The sequence below is a fragment of the Cryptotermes secundus genome, unplaced genomic scaffold (genome assembly GCF_002891405.2).
Source record: "Cryptotermes secundus unplaced genomic scaffold, Csec_1.0 scaffold213, whole genome shotgun sequence".
In the NCBI taxonomy this organism is placed as follows: domain Eukaryota; kingdom Metazoa; phylum Arthropoda; class Insecta; order Blattodea; family Kalotermitidae; genus Cryptotermes; species Cryptotermes secundus.
This window is the reverse complement of record NW_019731264.1, coordinates 894,856-919,931: the sequence shown is the minus strand read 5'-3', so window position 1 is coordinate 919,931 and position 25,076 is coordinate 894,856. Positions and strand designations below refer to the sequence as shown.

Genomic DNA, 25,076 nt, shown 5'->3' with positions numbered 1-25,076 from the left:
AGTATGCTTTGTGCAGGAGACCTGACCAAAGTGTGAAAAAATATAGATCTTTTCCTGGCTATACTTAAAAATATGGATACAAAAGAAACCATATCAGACATATGGACTAATCTATATTCAGAAATGGCTAAGAAAATCAAGCAAGAAGTATTAAACACTGCTTATGTGTATCTGATGTTCACTACACAGTACAATCCCCTGATATAGGGGTAAGACATGCTGCTAGTAGCTGGAAGATTAGGTGTTCAAGCCCTAGCTAAACTTCTTTTCCTCGGCATACTTTTCTTTTTCTGTGGAGTGATTTGCTATTAGCCTCGTTGTTGTTGGTGTTGTTGTAGTAGTACAAATTTTTTAATATTATTTCTGTGAAGAAACTGTTGCTGTTTACTGCTCATTACAGGGAAAGCAGTTAATGTAATGCAATACACATTTCTGTTCATTGCTTTCACAAATCAGGAACATGCCTGCTTGTGTGTTTGCATGCGTGTTTATCAACATGCATACATTAATATAAAAATTAAAGATTAAATACCAGTAGCTGTCCACAGGAGAACATTTAAAAGTGAAAATCTTTAGTACCTGTATATTGGTGTTACTACATCTACACTATGTCATGTTGCAAACATACATCATATGTCAATTATGAGATGTGAGGTTTTCTCAGCAGTGACTACAAAAACTGCTGTCTTCTGGGATGTGACACTACATAGTCTAGTAGACTGTTACAGATATTTTAATGTGATGTGTTGTTTCCATCTTCAGGGTTCAACAGGAGGACTGAAGATGACATGCTCTTCTGAAATATCAGGCATGAACTGACAAACTACAGGATGTCACATCATGGAAGACAGTAATTTTCACCTACAAAGTGTGTTCTGGAAATATCCAAAGGTTTACAAATGAGAATGTTATAAGCTTAGTTAAGGATATAAACATACCACTTATAGCCCTACACTAAAGTTTAACTTCACTATAAATGCATGTTTTAATATAAAGAAGAATACATGTTACTTTCTGTGACTGGAAATATTCTCGCACTAAATAAAGATTTAGTCCTTCCATAGGGCTTTGAATTTAATTTTGTTCAACCTGGTATATCCCCTGACACTTCTAAACTTTAATTTTTGCTTCTTGAAGTAGTGGCTTCTTGCTGTTCTTAAACCAAGGTTCACTCCCATCAGAAATGTGGAGCCTGCCACCACTTTTTATATTCCACTTTGCCTCCTCCTGTACTTGTCTGAACATCCCATCCAACTAGATGGAAGGAATCTTTGTACATTCTCAGTAGAAACAATTACAACTATTTATTTAAATCATACTACAGATCCTGCTGCATGATGTTAAGGAGCATAGTAAGAGAAGCTAAAAGGAAATATTATAATCAGTTAATTACATCAACTGAAAACAAAATAAAAACTACTTGGAACATTATCGACACTGAAACAGAGAGGAAAAACAATAATAATAAAGAACGTTTACCAAAAACTTTTCAAAATAATATTACAAGAAAAAATATTGATGAAGCTGAACAGTGACTCATTGTTTACATTCCCTACAGTACGGACAATACTTTGTGAGATGAGGCACTGGCTAATATTATAATGTACTTTACTACATCTACATTACGAGCCTCATACACAATTTTATATACGCATACGTATGAATATTCCAACTTGTCCATGGGAACGAAACAAAAACAAGTCACAAACCAACGACTGACACGTTGATGTAAAAACACCAAAACAATTTTATTCTTATTTTATATCATAATTCTGTTTTATATAACTTGATTTACTGTATTTTTATGTTAAGTGTTTTTATATATTTTAATAATATTGTATCCTATTTTGTTGGTGCTGCAGTTCTGTTGTATGTATATGAGTGTTAATCATGTGTTTGCCTGATGATGACTATCAATAGCCGAAATATGTAGCAGGGCCAAAAATGGTCTGATCTTGATATTAGTTGTGTTGTGACAGATATAATAAAAGAGGTTGTAGATTATTTCATGCATTATTTCACACAAGAGCATTCTGAAGAAATTTCAAACGAAACCAACATGTATGCCACAGACAGAATACCAAAATATGTTATCTCTTTGAATATACTCTGTTTGGCAGTCTTAGAAAGATGTCCATGTGGATCAGATGAAGACCTTATTGAGAAGGCTAATGAACACTGGGGTGTAAACACTGAAGCCAAAATGGGTGGGCAAAATGTCTTTATTCAAAGATTAGTCAATGGAAGCAGATTTTTCAAATATTTTGGGTATTCTGGATGTTTAATTTATGCCTCTTAATGCCACAGGAGAAAGAAGCGGGCACGACAAGCAAAGTACAGCAAATAAAAAATTAAGCTTTCTACTCGGATTGCAAATTTCATTATCATTTTTTACCAAGCAGTCAAACAGCTATAAAAAGAAAAAGTACATTTGGTTTCAAAGGACAGATCAACTGCAACATGTATAACTCAAACAAACTAGCAAGATGGGGCAATGAGTGTATGTTCTTGGAGACTGTGGGACTGGGTGTATTTCAAGAACTGTTCTATACTGTGACGTATGGACCCACTGCTAGGCAGCTCAATAAACACGTTCCTGTGGAGACAAATCCTTTGTAAACATCCCACTGTTAGGTGAAGCCCACAACAATACAAGGCAACGAATACATGTGCAACAATCAGATAACTTCCGTGACTACTACAAAATGTGCTGTAACACAACAATAGAGGAAGAGGTGTTTTCTATGTGATACAGATATATCCATTGCTGGGTAATGGATGTTTTCTATGGGTCCACCTCGAGACTACATGACAGTCCAGTCATATATCAGAAGCCAAATCCCATGTGGAGACAGGGTCGAATACTTCCACTCTAGCCCTGTGATTTGTAGGAGATGAAAAGAGAAGTCTTGAATCTGAGACAGTAAAATATGGTCACAAGTCCCACGAGACTTTGACCCGAGAATGACTGCGCTGGCAAGGGCAAGCGACAATTATAAATGACACACCTGTCCTCTCATCATAGAGAGCACCCACGTTCCTCCGAAACGTCGGTTAACACCACATCTACACGGCGCCACATCCCAGAAGACTGCTTTCTTCATAGTCACCACCATGAAAACCTCAAATCTTACAAACCCACAACTGTCTGCCAGTAATAAATATCTAGTCATAAGCCCCAGATGGGTGCTTTATTCCAAGACAGACTTGCCAACTGACTATCAGTCATAATGTACGACTCTGAAAGACTCAAGACTCAAATGTCAGTGATAGACTAAGGATGAGAACAAGAATGGAACATCCTTGGCAATCAAGGAAGAAGGATTCAACTGAAGACTGATTGTGAGTTATTGTAATTGATTGTAATTCAGAAAGATTGTAAAGGAGGTGTCAATAAATCCAATCATCCAATCCAGAACCTGTTATTAAGTCATGGCGCCATAAACACATGACCATACATTTAAAGAGAAATGACAGAAAGGCTTATCATGATGGATCTTCCATTTACATCAAGAACTGTGCTCCACTTATCTGACAGTAATGACCTCCTGGGGAAGATGGGTTTCATTTGCCTATGGACCATTTTTATGCCAGCAGTGAAGTGATAAAGGAGCTATTGAGGAACTGGAATTCACCTAACAGGACCCATAAACAGCAGGAAAGGTGCAGTAAACCGGTTCAAGAGAATGAAAAAAGTTATATTTATGTCTTTCATAAAGGTGACAACATGATGGCCCACAAGCTGAACACATTCACAACAAGGATATACAAAAGCAAGAAGGGTGAATGAAGAACTAGACTAACCAAAGTTGTTTCTAATTACTCAACACATATGGCAACAGATGGCATGCCAGACCATTACACTGCAAGTTATGGTTTCACAAAGAAGTCACACACATGCTGGCAAACATTATTCTTCCAGGTGTTGGAGGTGTGATTTGTGAATTCCCCTCATTATAACAAACTGCAACAGGAAGAAAGATAACTTGAATCTGCTGATTTATCTGAACCTACGAGGAATCTGGCTGAATAGCTAGGTAGCGAACCTTTTCTTTACTGATGACAAAGAACATGTGAGCAAGAAGTGCCATTTTATACATAAGTCTGATGTAAACAGGGGAATGGTTATGCAGAATGCAGTGACAGGAAGGTTCACAAGAATGAGAAAATACATTATTGTGAGATCTGCAGCCATGAACCCAGACAACACGCTACTGAAAATGTAAATATGATGTGTGAGGTGCAAAACTTTCAGAAAATTTTTAAAATATAAACCTATTATAAGCTTCTAAAGAAACATTTGTAAATGTGAGCGAAATATGTACAAATGCTAACTTGTTTTCTTTTGTGCCTTCAGTCTTAAAATAATATCAATGCTTGAAGACAAAATTATGTCTTGTTAAGCAGACCACAAAGGGTTAAAATTTAAACTCCACATATGTTTCTTATATGGGATAACTTTCCACCTTAAAATTTAAAATATCTTACTTTGAATAAAAAATCTGCAAAACATTCACTTGCTCTTCATGACTTGAGCAAGTATATTTGGTTATAATCAAACTCTTTTGCAACAAAAGCTTACCCTCATTTACTGACCAGGTGTTGTACAATCATTTTTCATTTTGAGTTGGCTGCAAATACCAGTCAATAAAAGTGGCATGTTTCCAACATTCTTTTGAGTGTTATTCACATTTGGAAACCACTGGTTTCTTTTTCGAAGATCCTGTCACTTTGATGGATACATATCACATAATGCAGACACATCTCAATAATACTGATCAACACAGACCTGATGTCCAACCACACTAAGCCGTTTCTGATGGCAAGCAAGTCTTTCCTATCGGAAGTAAGCCTCCAGCATTTCAACAAACAATTTGTTCATGGGTACCTTGCCCTCACGGTGAACACCTGTCCAGTACCGTCTGATTACTTGGTCTGCTTGACGTAAAGATGGCAGGCACAGCAGGAGATGGTGCATATGGTATGTTGATGTGTTTGGTCTGAAAATATAAATGGTTTGGTTAAAAACACGTTCTTAGGGTAGATGTAATAATAGACTTCTATCCACTTCAAATAATTCTGTCTAGTCCCTGAAAAGATAGAAAGTTCAGCAATGGCATATGAAAATTATTTAAATTACCCTTAAAGATGACATCATCAATTTGTATGCACAAGTTCAAGATGCATTTTTCCACCTATCAGAAAGTTGTTAGTTTCCTTGTTTCTGTCACTGGTTCAAGTGGCCATAATAATGTAATAAATGTCAAGACATATGAAATATGAGCCATGTTATGGCTCTTGGATGATGTCATGCCTTCCAGCCATGTTAATCCCTACCCCTTCATCCCGTGCTGGAGTGTATCACGTGGGATTCCGCTTCCTCTCCCCGTCCCCTCCCCTAATGGCTCGGAAGAAGCCGGTTAGTGAATCTAAATTCATTCGCTGCTTGGATCCACAGCGTATCGGACGTACGCGGCCAGCCTGGGATTTTTTCAAATTCGGTTTCGGAAGGCATTCTAAATTATGTCTGGGAGGTTGTGCTGGCAACGCACGTCGGGGGTTTTGCTTGCATTATAAGTTATTGTGGGGCAGAGCGATGGGTTTTAATTTAACGTTACGTCATTGTGTTTTCTTTCCTAGGAATCGCCTGTAGGCAAGGACTACTTGTTAACATTATTTCGTGCCTGCTGAAGTAGCATGATTGTAAACAAGAGTAATAAGCAGTGAGCGTGGGCTATTAAGTGTAGTCTGATGCCGCAGTTAAGGCAAGAGTAAAGTAACTGACAGATGTGGTCACAAGTTGTGTGTTTTTGGGCCCACGCCTTCTATTAAGTTCTATTTGTTGTATTCTGTTTTATTGTGTTTCTCTTATTAAATTAATTTGTTATGGTGAACTAGTCTTGTCGATTGGAAGTGTCTCCCTGCTGTGGCTTGGAGTCCCTACTACATCTAGGGAGCATTGTGAACATAACATGAGAGCCCCTGACGTTGCGCCGCTCCTGTCTTGGACGTAATAAGTGCTAGATATCCGGAAGGAGACGGTGCAAATAAAAGAAAAAATCCACAAGGGAGAATAACTGAAGCCAGTCAAATTCTTGATATTCTGCAGCTAAGTTCATAAAAACCTAATTCCTTTAATTTTTCAACTCTCCAAATCGCATACTGCCAGATTCCTGCTTCTGAAAGACTGACAAAGTCTGTATGATCTGTGAGAAAATAACACACGTCTTGCATGACACACCACACGACACTACTTGAAGGACATGAGATCCGAGGTTCTCACAGTGATGAATATGAAGATCACTCAGAATTACTGGGTTCTTCGACCTTGACCATCGTCCAGTATTCTAAATACTAGAGAACACATTTCAGAAACGGGATTCGTTTCCAACCTCATGGAGGGAGAAGACTCTTACTCTGTTGGGTCCCTAAGAAAGAGTTAACCTCAATCACTGGTATGAATGTGATCCCCTATAAGCTGTTTGAGCCTATGACAACTTCATCATTGCAATGATATAAACATTTTGAGAGTTGAAGAAAGCAGTCTTCTGGGATTTGGCACCGTGTATATGTGGTGTTAACCGACGTTTCGGAGGAACATATCGCCCCCATCTTCGGGGTAGAAGAAAAAGTATAAGAAATCTGCAAGCGACAACACCGTGAGAAACGGTAAAACAGACGTTCCTCCGAAACGTCAGTTAACACCACATATACACGGTGCCAAATCCCAGAAGACTGCTTTCTTCATAGTCACCGCCGTGAAAGCCTCAAATCTTACATTTTGAGAGTTCCTGCCAGGCATCCTCAGTTTCAATAGTGTTATTGATTGATTGATTTATTTAACATCCATAACTGTTACATTATGTACAATTGGACAAGTCAGTTTTATAAAAAAATATATGAGATTAAACATCACATCAAATGACTAATAATATAAAAAACCATAGAAAAATAACATAATAAATCCTTTAAATATGATAAAACAGTGGATGAGCAGCGACCCAACGGGCAGTCCAATACCTCATACTGCTCCTTTCCTGTGAGTGAGGATGGTACACAAGAGCTTTGGGAGAGGAAGAGAGACTGTCCAAAACACTAACGGAAAAATATTCAAAAGGAAAAGAGCCTGTGAGAAGGCAAAGAACATGGTAAGTGGACCAGATAAGGACAGATATGAAGACAGATGCCATAGAAAAAGAAATAAAGGGGGGAAAAAAGGGGGGAAAAAAGGAAGGCAGGTACACTGATACAACAGTCAGAGGAAAGAGTGATATCTGTTACGCCTTTTGGGGGTGAAAGAGAGAACAGTAGAGAAACTACACCCAAATATTTTAAAAACAGTCAATTAAGCTAATCATGCATAATAATCATTCCACCAACTGTTCCATATTCGTCATTCATCCTATGCTATGCAGTCCAAATGCTGAAAGCACTGTTAAATAACCAAGTTGAAAACTCATAATGGTGCTGGGGGTGGTGGCAGTGAACAATAGACCTTTAAAATTCAAATGCATTATATTCCTTTCATAAAATCGGTAAATGATTAACCTTGTTTCAAACTTCATTATTATTTGTACACCATTTTTCTTATAGAATTTTATTTTAATCTTCTACAAAATGACACAAAGAAGAGTTCTGTCTTCTGGGATATAACAGCATGTCGTCTAAAGAATGTTAACTGGACTATATGGCATTACATCCCATGACGAACTCTTCATAGCCTTCACTGTGAGAATCTCATATCCAAAAGATATCACCACACTGTATCACTGTATACCATAACTAGACAATTATATAAGAACAAAACCGGGAATATCGAGGCAAAGAGATGACACATGAACAGAAGTGACACACTTCATGGACAACATGTAAGTATGGATCTCAGACATGGTCCTCACAAGGATACAAGGTATGCTGTTGGCTTCACAACAGTTCAGTACAGCAAAACTTGGAAACTCCATAGCAACAGGGACAAGTGAAACTCACCGTATGACTGCAACACAGTCAGAAAGTGCTGAAAGGATGTTGTCCCGAAACTTTTTGAGTGAGGCAAACTCATCCATGCGCACATCAGAATTTGCAAGAACCAGGGCCTTCATTATGTAGTACTCCTCCTTGGCAATGCTCAGTCTCTCTAACCTTTCAATAACCTGCATACACTGGAACACAGTGCCATGAACTGTTTTACTCTTTTGTACATACAGATACTCCATGTTTGAGAAAAAAGTACTGAAGAAAATACTTGGACAGGATAAGGAATCACAGCAGGATGAAGGAAACTACATAATGAGGATCTTCATAAGTTTATTCATCACATACTGTTAGGAAAAGTGAATTAAGCAGGACAAGCTGGCCAGGGCATGTGGTGTGTAAAGAAGTGATGACAAATGTAGGCAAATTTAGCAGTAAAACTTCAGTAGAAGAGATCAGTTGAGAGACCTAAGTGTAAATGAAAGGATACCATCCAAATGGATCTTAAGATAAACAGTGTATTAGGATCTTGAACGGATTCAACTAACTTGGGATAGGGTCCGACTGAAAGGTTCTTGTGAATGCAGCAGTAAATCTTTAAATTCCATAAAAGTAGAAATTTTCTATACTAGCTGAGCAACTATTAACTTGCCATGTGCTATAGTTATACAGAGGTTGGACTCATATAAAAACTTTCCTTTAAATGCCCTCCATCTAGACAGACAGGCCTGCCACACTTACAAAATGAATAATTTTTTGCACCTGTAAATTATTTATCTGCCAAATTATGTATAACTACTGTACACATCCAAGACATGAAAGTTAAAGAAATAAATTTTAAAGTTTGCATCTTTGCAATACTGATACTTTCCAATGTAGTAGGAACAAACACATTTAATTTAACTCTATTGCTCTTATATTTGACTAAAGTCGAAGACACACTCATTACCATATGCTACTACTTTCAACTTTAGTCCATGTCAAGAAATATCGCCTTCCATTGTATCATCTGATTTGTCACCAGGATATGAAAATTAATTGTTTGTTACATATTTCATGTTTCTGTCTTAAAATTACATTATTTTATGAAAATCAGGAAAATATAATACACAGCAAAAATCTTAAAATTAGTGTGTATGAGAGGTAGTTGGAAAGTAAGTTTACAAGACATATAACTTGAAGTGTTCCACTTAATCTTTGATATGGATAATGCAGCAGCACTGTAAACTCAAAAAATTGTCTTTGTACATATTCCTCAAAGAGACTGAGGTACTCATCATTCTGTGAAATAATTTACCTTCATCCCCAGTCCACAAATATTTCCCTAGCCTTTCAACCACCACTACATCACCATCAGTTTTAAACCTGTAAACTCCCAGATATCTCATCTGTTTCCAGTACTGAAGATACTCTGAAGGTCAAGACCTAACAACAGCAATGAAGTGAGGTAACAGGTCCAGGGTGATTCTTTTAAACGAGAACATAATATTAGGAATGTTTAGCCCAAATGGCCCTAGCCCTCCAGTATATGATGTTATTAACATTCCTAATATTGGGTTCTCATTTTAAAAAAAAACAGAAGCCTATGATATGGTTTTCCAAAATGGGCCTATCCCTACCCTAATACCGGGCTCTTGTTTACTTCACTGGAAGGGTTAGAATAATGATGAGAGAACATAAACACTGAATTTGGCATCCTGGTTCACTTACGTGTTGGTACAGCTCGATGGCGCCACATTCTCGGGCTTGTTTCTCGTCCAGTGTAAAGTCTGACGCAAACCTTAGTTTTCCTGTACATGATAAGGATCTGTACGTGAGTGTAAGAGTTAGGATTTCTGCCCATGTGCTTTGGAGAAGCCTCATCTGATCATTGAGAGAGAGGTCAGTGAACCCTGAAGAAAACACATTCACATTAAGGGCACATATACATATATCAGTGCTTATCAAAATTGGCTGCATACTTAACTGCTCACTTTGTGATGCTGCAGACTCCAGAACTACTCCACAGCTCACCACCTCCATTTAAAGTTCCTTGATTTAAAATTTTCCTTCATTTAACACCAAATTTCACTGATTCCAAGTCAGTAAACTTTGTATTAAATTACCTCAATTTAAGATTTTTCTCACTGTTCTGCAAAGAAACCTAAACCCTCTGACTGCCAAGCTTGGCACATAAAAATCTGATTGAAACACCAGGGCTACACTAGGATAAATGTTGTTGAACACAAAAACCCACAACACTCCCACAGCTTACCTTCAAACAACACGGATGCAGATAATATGACAGCCTCTTTCCCCTACTCACCACTATATAACATTTGATGTCATCCCTTGACATAAATGCTCTCCTAAGCAATGAACGCTTAACAGATTTCCTTGGCTCTGACAGTTTTAATGCAAGTAACCTGAGCAGATCTAATAATCTGATGGCATATAAAGAGTTAAGTAAGTGTTTTGCTGTACATCTGATGATATTCAAAGGAACCAATATTTGGACAGCTTTGATTTCTAAGTACTGTATTGTCAGAGTACTGAAAGCAGGTGGTAGAGTCCCCCACTTTTCCTACTAGTGTGTAGGCTGCCTCTACAGCCATTCCCCTGCTCTGTCATCACTGGCCTCGGTCACTATGTATTTGAAGAGAGATTAAAATAACAAGTTTATATAATTATCAGTAACTGCAGTGAAATCTGGGAACAGGTACATCTACTTTTGTGGCATTCTGCTACTAAAATTAAAAAAAAAAATCTCATGACAAAGGACCAGGTTATGAAGATATAAAAGTGCAGATGCAGAGCTCATCCATCCCATCCTTAACCTTGGCATGAGAAGGAAGCTTTAGACACTGGCCACTTTATCCATGGGGGGAAAAACCCTAGTACACATTTGATAGCAGGTTTGGCATTGGACTAGATGACAAAGCTAAAACTCCTTGCTCATGCTGGAATCAAGACCTCACTATCCCACCTGCAGCCAGACCCATTACTGCCCAAGCTATCCTGGTTAACCATAGTTACCATAGGGCCAGCTCAGTTTATACACCCATTAGGCTAAAGGCTAGATGGCCAAGGGGTCAGGGTTCAATTCCCAGCTAGAGGTAATACATTTTTTCTTCTCCATAATGTCCAGACTGGCTCTGAGGCCCACCCAGCCTCCTATACTAAGGGTTGTTTCCCCCGGGCTAAAATGACAGGGGTGTGAAGCTAACCACTCACCTACATCTAGTGCTGGGGTTAAGGATGGTGGAATTATACCTCCACTACCCCATACATCTTCATAGTGCGGTGCTCAATTAGTTAAAACCCTCGGATAACTTTACTTTTACTGTAGCCCAACCCAGTAGATTTGCATGCTGTATGGAATTCATGGTCCACATAGAGAATCATCACGCCGATCAGTTCCAGCTCAACGCACATTCTACTCAAGCCAAGAATATGCAACAGAGAGCACTTCAGTAATATAAGACACTTAGTATCCGGTCAGGTAAAAGTTCTTAAATAATTATACAATAAGGCTATGCAAGCACAGCTGTAGAGTCAATCACAAAGCCACTAAGATCAACTTACACCACAACTGTAGCAAAGGGGACTACCAGATGAAGTCCATCCTGGCAAAACATCATTCACATGCATCAGGAGGGATTGCCAGAGCCACAAGCAACCCACAGGATCCTCACATGACCAGAAATGCACCAACTCTCCAGTCTGGTTCATCTATCCCCTTTCTGGGGCCAACCTCCTCTTATGACTCACTATCTCACTACACCTGCTTCCATCCTCCTATCCTTCATGCTCCTGCCCCCACAAACCCTCAACTATATGGGGCCCAATACCACATTCCAAGCCATTTATTCCTGTTTAAGTAACAGGCAACCTTTTACAGGGCCACCTAGCTTTCAGTGGCTAACACTCTGCATCTAGCATCTAATTACACTTGTCCATGTGAGGAAACTGGAAGTTCAGCTACACTCTGTGACCCAAAATGTTTCTGGTGAACCTTGTATTAGGTCAATAGAAACCAAAATTAAATTCATTCCATACATTTCAGTGCTGACCTCAAAATATAAAATTCCATCTAAATATACTCCAGTTTCATGCAGACGGGAAGACATAACCTCCTATAATTGTCCTCACTTCATGCATTTTGTGCTCAGGGCGCACAAAAATAACACAATTCACCTGAAGCCTTTCATCTCTGCTGAGTAAAACTAAGACAGTTTGTCAACAGTCATTAGAAAGTGCTCCACACACCTGGAATCTGTTTGGCCCAGCTTATGATGCCCACTAATTCCTTATCGTACAGCTCACTCAATATGCTCATGATATGAAGCTCTGGATCGGGCAAACTGGAATCATGAGAGGCCAGCAGCATTTCAGGTTCACATGATGACAGTGCCTCTAGCATCTTGTTCTCTGTCAACAGAGAAATAGTGACATATTTATCAAAAAAAGGAAAAAAAAAAGGAAAAAGAAAAGAAAGGAGACAGGTAAAAAAATGGATTAGTACACCCCTGCAAAAATGACTACAACTCTGCCAAATGTTCTCACATAATTAAAGACTGAAAAACACTATTCTTCTCACAAAACTAACAATTACATCGTGACATGACATCTGAAAGCTCGAATAGTGACGCAGGAGTGAAAGTCCATTGCTAGCCAATACCTCACCAAACACATGTTCTTGCAGCATTTCTTCTGGAGTTGCCTAAAAATCCGTGGCCTCTGTTTTTCCAAGACAGGCCATCATCCTTTTCTGATGGGCATCCATCTAGGAGACGAGAGTATCTTGAAGGACCTCAAACTTCTCATTATCGGCCTCTATCCTGGCTTCAGTCTTGGCCAGCGTTTCTTGGTTGGTTTTCATACTGGCGTCTGCCTTTGCCTGGTTGGTGTCCATCTCTTCCTGCATGACTTTCATTTTGGCGTCCACCTTTGGCTGGTAGACGTCTGTCTGTTCTTGCATGGCTTTCATATTGGCATCCGCCTTTGTCTGGTTTGTGTCCATCATTTCTTTCCTGGCTTTCAGGAGTTCCAACTTTTCTTCCATGTTTGCAGACTTGATAATACAACTACCTACTGCAGTCTTTGATCTAATCAATCAATCAATTCAATTTGACCACTTCTGACACCAGTTATCATGGTACTTGGTGTTTGCGTGACTAATAACAATGGGTTCTGGATTGGATAATTGGATTTATTGGCACTTCTATTACAATTACAACAATTATAACAGCTCACAACCAATAACTGTCTAAGACTCGCTCCCTTCCTTACTGGACTACAGATGTCATCTCTTCCAATGTGACAAATGATGAACACAGAATCCCTTGCAGCTGAACTCTCCTGGACTGACCTAACATCCAAGCGAACCAAATATAGATCACCAACTCCAACAGTTCATGTATTACTCCGTTATTATTTGTGTTTTGTCACTGCTGCGAAACATGCACAGTGACCTGCTACCCAGCAACAGCGGTCCCATTGCTGATATATCTATTTTCAAAGGGACCATTTCCACATCCTTGGTTTGTTACCTGTATGATTATATGGAAAATAAAGGAAATAAATGAATGATTGAATGTGTAGCCTAAGGGAACATGTTTACCGAACTGCTGTCTCTCAACGGTCATATTCAACACATTACATAGTGCTAAGTGTAGACTCAAAAGCAGTACTGATTGATATTTCATATTAAAGTACAATGTGAAATAGCCATCCAAGCATGTCTAATTTATTTCCCTGCCCCCTTCTTTTAGAGGAAGGGGTTCAATACTAATACATCCTTGACATTTTTCAGTAATAAGATGACCATCTTCAGAGGGCACCAAATATTAAAGGACACTTTGCAATAACATATGCATGTAATAGATTTAAAATGGCTTGTCTAAGTCATTTAAGAATAGTGATGAAATTTATAGACAGATGAAATCAATGTTATGCTGCTGTTCCCTTAAATAAGTAGCTGTTTGATAGTCTTGCCAAATTAAAGCTACATCAAGTTATATCATGTATTACAATCTCATAATCTCATTTCATAGAGTCCATATGATGATACGGCATCATTGTACTGCTTCTACAACTACAAACCAGTGGGCTTTCTACCATTTAAAGATTAAAATTATTAATCAGCTGGGCTCATAGCAGTATATGAACACCATCTCTTAATTATATGATTAAGATGCTTGAGTTTGAATTGAGGCCTTTCAAATTGTACCGCAAGCTGACAGGTACACAATATTCTTATCGATTCATGACTTCTAATCATGTTGTTAATAATACATAATCTACACATTTAATAAATTACTGCCAAAAAATAAATGAAAAAAATGAAATTCCACATGGTCAGTCATCGAACTCATGAATAGATTAAATGGAGTATTAATTAAAAATAAAAATCCAAACATCCACAAGCAGACACTACATAATTTTTCAAAGTTATACACGAATACAAACAGCCCTTACCTTCAAGTGTTGGGGTGGGTTTGATGGGTGGCAAGGGTTGCACTTGATAAGGTAGCTCGGGGTTGCGTCTGTATTTCTGCCGACCCCCTCTCACCCTGTCAAGCCGCACACCTTCCTTCAACATGCCCATTCGCAGGCACTTTTGGAAGCGACATGCCTGACAAGCTTTTCTTCGTCGTTTGTTGATTTCACAATCGTTTGATGCAGGACAAGTGTACTCAATATTTCCTGCTCAGAACAAACCAGCACAGCTACAATCAGACACAAAATATCCTTAAATTATTTTCATTTGAACTTATCTCAGCATCAGTGACTCCCAACCAGTGTAGCAATGACAGCAGAAAAAGTGGAAAATCTGAGCTTTATAAGGAAATATCTTGCCCTTAATTTTTTTGTTTTCTGATCGGTCCCCACCACTTTAAGAATCAGTTTTAATAGCAGTTACCTATGTAATTAACTGAGTAATTAGGTAAACAACTAGTAAAAATCTAATTAATTAATCACTACCCAACTAATTAAAAATCTACGTTCTTAAAAAATGAAACAATAACATTAGTTTCAATACTTGTTTCTAAACATGACTTCCCTCTGGCTGGATCCAGTAACTAGCTGTCAGGATCTGCTTTATGTAATAAACCTCAGAGTTGTTTCGCTTTCATTGCATCTGACAAAGAATTCCCAAACAATGGCTGAGCAATATGCAACTTTACCCTGAATGGTCCTCTTGAAAAATGCTTTGCATGCTTCACATGAAGCTACTCCATAATGGAAGCCTGATGCAACATCCCCACAAACAAGGCACAACCTTCGAGGGAGGTCTTCCTCCTTCATCCCTTCCTGGAAATAAAAGATCACATAGAATTAGATGCAAGTCTTCCCAAGCAGTGTGTCTTCAAAGTAAAACGTAACAGAAGCAGGTGAGTTTCAGGATAAAAAAGGTTTCAAGACCACTCATACTAGTAATGGCTGTATTTGTAACATGTCACCAGACAAATTTTCCGCGTCTAGTTACAATGATATTTAGCGGCCTCCGTAGTCTAGAGGTTAACCTCATGACTCGTAGTACGTGGGTTCAAATACCCGGCGGAGGTCGTCGAATTTTTAAGGGCGGAAAAATTCAGGGAACAAGTCCTCCGGGAGGGACTTTAAGCCATGCGTCCCATGTCGTAGCTTTACGGCACGTAAAAGAACCTCATACCTCCAAAGGAGGTCACTGAGCCAAAATTGCGGACGTTTCCCGCCCAACAGCAGTCACTAATACCTCCGGTAGATGGGGGAAGCATTATAGATACCTCTCAGCCAGTAGAGCCGGTCTCGCTGGCTGGGCGGGACTGATGGTAAGCACCAGTACCGGTAGGCTATAGAGACTGGTAGAAATCATAGAGGGAAGCACAATGGACCACTACAGGTCTAAGTGCATGGGGAAACCCACCCTCTCCAATAACTAACTAACTAACTACAATGATATTTATTCTCATCACACCAAAACATTTCATATATCTTTTATGTAATTCTCCATTTTTCTAAAAAAATGCTTTAACCCTTTCCATACTATAAACACTGTATCTAACTCCGAAGATCCTTCTGGGTCTGGATTTATTTGGTGTTTAAGATGATCTGATGAAGAAAAATGGGCTCAATATTTTTTCAGCAGTTAGAGCTCACTATTCATAGCGTTTCAACAAGAGAAACTACACACCACCAGGAAAATACAGTAAGAGAAAAAACCTGAATAAAAGTCAGCATGGAAATGGTTAACAAAAGCTGCACACTGACCACCCACAAGTTTGCACGGTTACCTTGTGGGTATTACAGACAACAAAAAGTTAAATTCCCTAAGAGGTGTTTCCAGTGGCATGAAACACATCAAGTTTCTCAGTAAGTGATGAAGTCTGAAGTTGAATTTGGAGAAAGACCAATAGAAGGACTGACACACAGACTCAGCTCAGTAATAAGATTTGCAGAAGAACAGTGTTCCTTTGTAATGCAAAAATAGTTTTCATTATTTGCTGTAAATATTCTGAAATACACCCAGAACCACAAATAACATTCTGTTGAACTGTGTTTCACAACACCAGATGACAAGGTGCTAGCTTCCAGAAGACAGAACTCTTCACAGCCACCACTGTGAGAATTAAAATCTTAGAAAGTTTTAATAACTTTCAACAGTGCACTACCATTTGCACTATCCAGTCTAAATAATTTACCACATGATGACATGGGGATGAATTATATAACTGGTAAATTAAAAAACAATCAGAAATCTGGCAAATATCTATGGGACAGGTTCAGAAAATCCTGCCAGCCAAGAAGTCATATTTGTGGTGGAATTATGATCATTCTCATTTCATTTATAGAAAGGTTTTACTCAAGTTGTATCATACATCAGAAATAAGACAAGGAGTAAACAAGAATGAAAAGGTTCACACATTTTTCATAAGCATTCTATGCACCCTGGCATTCTCAATATCCCTAGTTGTTCTCACTTCTGAATGATAACTTTGATTTGTGTTGATGATGATGATAATCAAAATCATCATTTAAACTGCCTTGTTTTCCTGTATTTTGTTCATATGTGTTTTGTTGTTCTTTTTTTCTTTTCTTTACTTGCACTCACTTCGTAATTGGTCTCTGGGCTGTTACATTTGCATGTAAATAAATAAGAACTGACTCAAACTGACTTGAATTATGTGTGATATGCATATTAGACAAAGGCCACGCCTATTCACAAGAGATAACCCCCTCCTCTCTTCAGAGAGAATATTACATAAGGACCATGGTCATACGGTTCAGTTGAAAAAAAAAAAAAAAAAACTCTGGTCATGATCCTCAAGAGGCTCAGCACCAAGCTGAACTGATTGGCAGTCATAAAATCATAAAGTATCTCTAACTCTAAATTGAATTACTACCAGTTATTAGAGTCATTTGATTTTTGAACTGTCACTCCCGCCACTCTGTTCACCCAACTGCCATGATATTAAAAAGTACCAGGATGAAGAGTTATCCTATAGCATAGCATTTAATCAGATTTCATGAAAATCCATCCAGCAGTTCTCAACTTGAAACATGGCGGTGAACAGAGTCACGTGCATTCTATTTATGCACACTGTGCAAAGAATGCATAATAATGGATACAGTAATAAAATTAACTCTCTGGTACCATAATCGATGTGATCAATATCATTAATACCAAAATCCATCACAAGACCTAACCCTAAGCCAGTTCCAACCACCATTCATACAACATATTCCCCATGAGTCATATTAATGTCACTAAATCATTAAATTCTGCATGCCTTTCTAATATCCCCCATCTAAACTACATAACCAGGCCACTATTGGCTTTCTTGATCACACTTGATCACAGAACTACGTGATCTGTATAAATCAAAATTTCTTCACTATGCAATACCCTTCATTTCTCACTAGAGTGGAATAATTACAAATGCAATGCTACAAACTTCATGTTAAGACATGTAATTAGTAAAATTATTGAGTATATTAAAAGAGCAACTGTTAAAACATGTTAACAAACTGTTTTAGACTTCAGATAAGATAAATCTACTCTTCATTTAACACTGATCGGGTGATTAAATTCAGCAAGATGAAATGGGTAGGACATGTGGAAAAATCCTGCATCATTAATTGTTTTCATGAATTCATAACAGTGAATAACTCACGCACTTCTGGCAACATTTTAATTAACATAAAACAGTCACACATTTTAAAACCTCCTTAAACACTTTGGTAATATGTTAAATTTGACAAAAGAAACTGCATGGCACTTTACCTGATGCAGACAGCACCCAAGTTCACCCATAACCATACAGACTGGGATACCGTCAGTTTTCATGTCCTCACTCACAACAAAATTTACTTATATTTCAATAAACCCTACATTCACCTTTTCCCACCAACTATTACATTAATAAGTACATCAATTTCATAAGGTTATGTTACATTGCATATATGAAAACATAACATTCTTTATCAAAATAAAATGAAGCTGCACAATTGTTACCCTTCTGATCAAACTGTTTTTATTTCCAAAATATATCATTTATCCTGAAAATTATTATATTGTAGTCTATCCTGATCAGGAACTGTAATACTGGTCCACCACACTCTAGTACTACTTGGTGTCACACTACGCAAATTAGAGCAGCACACTGCATGGAACAGAGGCCTTCTAACTGTTGACTATGCACCCAACCCCCCCTCACAACAAGACAAAGATCAAGCATCATTATGCATCTCCACAGGATGATAAACTATCCTGACCACACCAACTCTTACATTAAACAACAGATGGCAACAAGATGAGCTCAACCTCTACTCATATGTGACACCAACCACTTTGTCTTATGTTGATTGCCTGGTGCGAGTTCAAGAAAGTTCTGTCTTTAAAAAGTAAATCTGAATCTCGTGTAACATACAAACAAAGGACAGATTAGCATGCCACTCATTCCCACCATAAAAGCAGCCATATGTTGCTAAATCTGTATTCTCAACATTTTCCCAGACTGCTGTGTGAACACATTATACATAACATCATCTTTGAGCTCTTTGAAGGATACTGCTTCTACAACTCTAAATGCATAAGTCAGTCAATAGAATAGAATATAAACTCGAATTTGTGGAAGCTGAATTGCACATATATTAAAACAATTTAAAGTGGTAAAGTTGTGCCAAAGTCTCATCAGTGTGAACATGAGGATGACTGCAAGACAGGAGAAGCTGAGAGAGGTTGCAGTGTCTGTATTACTGATGGGAAGAAATCAAGGAGTACACCACTGAGACTGTCTCAGATGGCATGATATACACAGAAAGTTTCATGACTATTGGTGGAGGCATTCAAGCTTTGCCTCAGCAATTTGGGAGTATTTAATGTTGGTATTACTGATGAGAGGAATTTATAAGTACGCCATTGAGATGGGCTCAGGTGGTGTGACATACATACCAAGTTTCATGACTCTCACTTCAGTCATTCAAGTAATATTTACGTTATTACAGGAATAATTTGAGAAGCTGTAATGTTGGTGTTACTGATGGAAGAGATTTACATAGTATGCCATTGAATCAGTTTCAAGTGGTGTGATATACATACCAAGTCATGGAGGTTGGTGCAGACGTTCAAGCAATATTTAGGGTTTGCTTCAACAACCTGAGAGGCTACAGTGTTGGCACTTTTTAAGGAAGATTTTATGAAATGTGCCATTAAGAAAGTCTCAGGTGGCATAATATACATATGATGTTATATGTTGATAAAGTGATGAATTCCATTAATACTATGGTTATTACCTCAAAAATCTGAGAGGCCACAATGTTGGTACTACTGGCGAGACAGATTTATGAAGTACATACATTAGATGGCCTCATTTGGCATGTTATACATACATTTCCTGACGACTAGTTCAGGAATTCAAGTAATATTAGTGGTACTACCTCAATAATTTAAGAGCTATAGTGTTGGTATTACTTACAAAAGTGATTCATGATGTACACCAGATGGCCTCAAGTCGCATGATATTCATACCAACTTTTATGATGATTAGTTCAGGCATTCAAGTAATATAAGGATTATTACCTCAACAATTTGAGAGGCTGCAGTACTGGTATTATTGATGGGAGTGATTTATGGAGTACAGCATTGAGATGAGTTCAAATTGCATGATATACTTACAAGGGTTCATGGAGACTCATACAGAAGTTCAAGAAGTATTAAGGTTCTACCTCAGCACTTTCAGAGGCTGTAACATTTGTATTACAGTCGTGGGGGATTTATGAAATATGCCATTGAGATAAGCTCAGGTGCCATGATATACACACCAATTTTCATAACGATTGGTTCTGGAATAACTTGTTTGGAGGGATACACATACAGAAAGGTACTGTCATATGCCTCATTTCATTTTTTCAAAATAAGAAAAGTACATTAAAAAGTGACAACTAGTTAAGAAAACTAATTCTGTGGTGCAAACTCTTCTTGAGCTACTGAGAGCTATTATGTTCTTGAATAAATTCTCTCTTTTCAGAGAAACCAGTAGTTAATTACTGTGTTCATAACAGCACACCAATCAAGTTACATTAGCCTACTTCCCAGCATTTCACGTTTATAACCCATTTCTTCTAATAAACCATTTCAATGTCATTGTTCCCCTCTAAATTGAGTCTCCCAGGTGATCACCTACATTGACGTTTTGAAGCCAAAACTGTTAATACATTTCTTGGTTCCTCGATACATGCTACATGCCCTGACCATCTATCTCACAGTCCTTGACTTAAGCACACTAACAAAGTTATGCAAAAAATCCACAGCACTAAAAAATGATGATACTGTTTCATATATCCACAAAATGGGATACAGGGAAGCACACACAGACTCTCATAGTAACAACATCCTTGTAATCACATTATCATTTTGGGAGACTTTAATGAACACTCAGGGAAGATCAATCATTTTAAAGTCCTAAGAAGATCTGGAGGAAGTGAGAAAGACACTGAAGCTGAAAACGTTATAGACACTTTGATACAAAGTGGACAGACTCAGAAAAAGAGAAGTCATAAAACTACCATAGCTCCTGAAACAAAGTATTACTGTCACACAGTTATGGTAATGCTAAATAGTGTGACATTTTGAATTCAAATGCAATTTTAAACATTCAACAGAAGTTTGTAAATATGGTAATGGAAGTGAAATCTTGTTCAGCCCTGTTTTGACAGCTCATCAGCCTGTGGCTGCTGTTAATGCCTCCACGTATTTAATATTCATTCTACTTGTTACAAACTTATTCAGAATAGTGACTTTCAGTCTGGATAAAGAATATGTCACTCTTTTACACATTACTCATTCCTAAAATATTTTAATTTATTAGCATCACAGGTCGTACATGCATGTGTGCATGCATGGACAGAGGTGCACATATGCACACACACACAAAACTTTACAATAACACATGATTTGGTGCACTGTGAGATACTGATCTATGTTCTAGAATATTGTCATATGAAAAAGGGTTAGGAACATTGGTTTTCTGGAAAGACTTAAAAATAAAATAATGCTACCAAGCAAGTGCTTCTAACTTGTATTCAGGAAGTGCCCAGTTCAAATATCAGCTGGGTCATCAACTACTGATTATAATTACTTATCCTACCAGACCAAACAAGTGTAGTTCCAGGATTCCAGTGCTTATTATAAAACTGAAATGAAACTTTATATTTAACACACTTGCTTTGCTGTCCATTTTGGAAAAACAAAAAGCATGCAAGCTGACAACACTTCCATGCTTTTCAAGTTTTACAAACTTCAAGGACCCACATTACTAGCATCCATCCAAACATCTGCTGAAGTAGGAGCTATTGGTTCTTCAGTTACTTAAAGATGTTAATAATAGAAAGCAGTTAGGCACTGGCTTCTCACCATAAAGCCTCCGGTTGAATCCCAGAACACTTCACATAACATTTTTATTGGACGGTGATTGGAGCAGATCTCTTCATGTTTCTTCACTTTTCCCTTATTAGTGATCATTTTCACCATCCTCCATACTCATCTATCATTTGCCCACCCCATCCTAAGATGTGGGGCAGCCCTCACCAGGCAGCATATTATCGAAACCTTGTGCTTTAAATTTTGGGCTTCATTACTGACCAGGCACTTCATTACAGAGCAAGGAAGTTAGTTTTACTTTTAGTTACTACTGTACAATAAAATGAGATTAAGATACCAGGCACAGATTTTGATGGAGATACTTTTGTCATAGTCTACTTCAAGGCAGTATCCTTACATGAGCCTGGAAACTGAAAAAACCATGGAAAACCTCAGCGAAAAGACAGTAACTTGACCGCAATTCAAAGTGATCACTTCCTGAACAGGCCAACTAGGTTTATATAGTGCTAATGCTACTTGCAATCAGCAAGTTTTTTGCTTGAAGCTCGGCCAGGACATCGGCAATCCTCACTCACTCATGGAGCTGAGCCCTTCTTGAGAAGCTGCCAATTGTGCAGCTACTCAAGAACTTCCCAGTATTTTATTGAACACGATGGTTCATTATTCTGTTCACAAGAGCACTCCACTGGTCCCTAACCTGAGCCAAATCAATCCACCCCATATCATCCCATTCTATCTCTCTAAGATCCTGAAAAGTTAAACAGTTCCATCCAGTCTGACAGGTGAAGAGTTTTCTTATTTCAATTTTTACACCCTGACATGTTTTGGTCTTCAGAGACCATCATCAGAGGAACACCTTCACATCGATACAGTTGGAGGCTACTATTACAATACATGTTCTGAAAGTTAAAATGTATACATATAAAATAATATACAATTGGGTATAAAATCTAAAGTCTTTACAACTACAGAGGCTGTTCCAATACTTTAAAATATTTATAGTTAGTTTCTTAAGACTATTTGAATTCGTAAAAACCAAGCAGGTTTGTGTCCTCCCTCTTATTATGATGGGTTCATCATAATATGATGCAACCTCAAAAATGTTTTAGAAACAGTTATAGAAGGTTGGACAACCCCCAAGACCTGTCTGCATATGGTGTGATGAAAGAATAAATCCTCCCCCTCAGAACTGAATTCTGGTTGCCCAGCCCACAACTAGTCAGTCACCTGACTGACTAAACTCTCCTAGCTCATTTTATGGCATACTGTCTACACAGAATTTCATAAAAATTCATCTAGTATTTTAGGAAACATGATATGCAGACAGATAAATGAACACCATCTTCTCATAACACATTATGTTTTTTCGAATTAATCTGAAGAATGCCTGTACTGCATGGTCTATCAGTGATGCTCTATGTCACTGTCAGTACAAACGCTACAATGGCAATGAACTGCTTCCTTTGCAATAGTAACAAAGAAAAATTACATTTCCTCAGCAACATGAAAACACATAAATGGCTAAACTCTGTTCATTTATTATATACCTGCAAGTTTATTCATCCCACTTTCTGAAGTAACAGAGATATATTGATTTCAACTGCAAAAACAGTGAATTACCATGGCGACAAGGCCAGCCTCCCAGCAGCTTATATCAGCAAAACATTCTGCATCTAAAGTAATGTAGCAACACAAGTGATGCAGACTTACAAAATGGCTTCAGCTATGCCCAGCCAAGCAGAGTGACAAAGAACTCTGTTAGTGCAATACAGAAAAAAGTTAAAAACAATTATTACACTATTCATTGTTTGCAAGGTGCACTTTAGCTTTCAAAAGTGTTGTATTTATAAAAAGTTTTAACATCATTAATAGTATTATGGTCTCTCTGATGTTCTAAGGGACTGTTACTCTTAAAAGTATAAGATACAGTCATCTCTGCTCTCACTTAATTATGCACCACACCATAAAGATGTATGGACAAGTGTAGGTATAGCTACATAATCCTTAACCTCAGCACTATATGGAGCCAAGCGGTCAGCTTCACACCCGTGCTGCATTATCCCCAAGAAAATAGCCCCTGGTATCCATTGTACAGGAGGCTGGATGGGCCCAGAGCTGGTCTGCATGCTACAGAGAAGAGAAATATCTCCTGAAACTGTACAGAACTGAACCCTGATTCCTCCCTTGTCCAGCACCAAGCCCAGTCACTAAAAATATTACGCTTATAGCAACAAAATTGAAACACACAGCAGAATAGTGGCTCTCAGTATCTGCCTGAGAGAGCCACAGCGCAGTCACTGGCTGGCTTCTCACCGCAGTGGACCAAGTTCAATCCAAGATCTATTCATGTGGGGTCCCATTTCAGGTTTTCTCCAAGCACTCTGTTTCCCCTGCCAATTCCCATTCTACTAAATGCTTCACTCCTTTTTTATCTTGGGCTGGTACACTGGACTACTTATGGCCAAATACCATAGGACTCAGTCTCATCCTGCCTCTAAGAATAAAAAAAGTGGTATTTTTCCATTTGTTCACTTCAAAAAACAACATTATCAATTATCTGTCAATACACACTTCATACTTCTTCATGATAAAACAGAAAGACTAAGACTTTTTAGTGACACACTCGACTAGTGGGAGCACACATTCAAAGGGTGCATGTAAGTACATAAGAAAATAACATACAGTCACATAAAAATGGCAAATGCATGTAATAGTGATACATCTTTGCATTTAACAACAAACATATACATTACAGAAACATGGACGCTGCAAGAGGAAAATAGCATGGGAATGGAGAAAGAGTTTTATTCTCAAAAAAAAAAAAAAGTATTTTAGTTTGAACAACAATAATGCAATAGCACTGAAATATATTAACTTAAGATCTAGTGCAGTGCTATGGTTTCGAAAAGTGAACAGCTGCCTAAAGATGGCCAAGTAAGGCTGAAACATGTAGCAACTGATGTGATTTAAAAGTTATTTTCAATTGGAGAGATTTTAGACAGTTTTAAGTTGCATTAAAGACAGAGGTGAATAAGTGAGTGATACGTAAGTGCAACAAGATGGTCAAATATAATATTATTAATGGTTAGTTTCTGTCTAAACAACACACACTGCCTTGTTCTGTCTTTGATGTGTGAATGTGTTTGTCTTGTTTGTCTCTTTGCTTACCTTACAACTGGCATCTAGGTTGTTGAGTAACCATGTAAATAATTACAAATTGAAATGAACTGAATTACTATTACTGTTTTGTCTTCATCCC

The 25,076-nt window shown here is 38.0% G+C and overlaps 1 protein-coding gene across 5 annotated transcripts in view; it reads right to left on the bottom strand.

Annotated features, from left to right (window-relative positions):
• Positions 1–3,143: 3,143 nt before the first annotated feature.
• The window catches only part of LOC111866761 (steroid hormone receptor ERR1), a 183,547-nt gene continuing 161,614 nt past the window's right edge, over positions 3,144–25,076 (bottom strand). For all 5 annotated transcript variants that reach the window (XM_023856002.2, XM_023856003.2, XM_023856001.2 and 2 more), the window contains 6 exons: positions 15,141–15,267; positions 14,431–14,658; positions 12,220–12,381; positions 9,682–9,863; positions 7,987–8,159; positions 3,144–5,000 (listed from right to left, as the gene is read on the bottom strand). In XM_023856002.2, the coding sequence (XP_023711770.1) occupies positions 4,838–5,000; positions 7,987–8,159; positions 9,682–9,863; positions 12,220–12,381; positions 14,431–14,658; positions 15,141–15,267 (1,035 nt within the window). In that variant the 3' untranslated portion in view covers positions 3,144–4,837. The remainder of the gene's footprint in view (positions 5,001–7,986; positions 8,160–9,681; positions 9,864–12,219; positions 12,382–14,430; positions 14,659–15,140; positions 15,268–25,076) is intronic.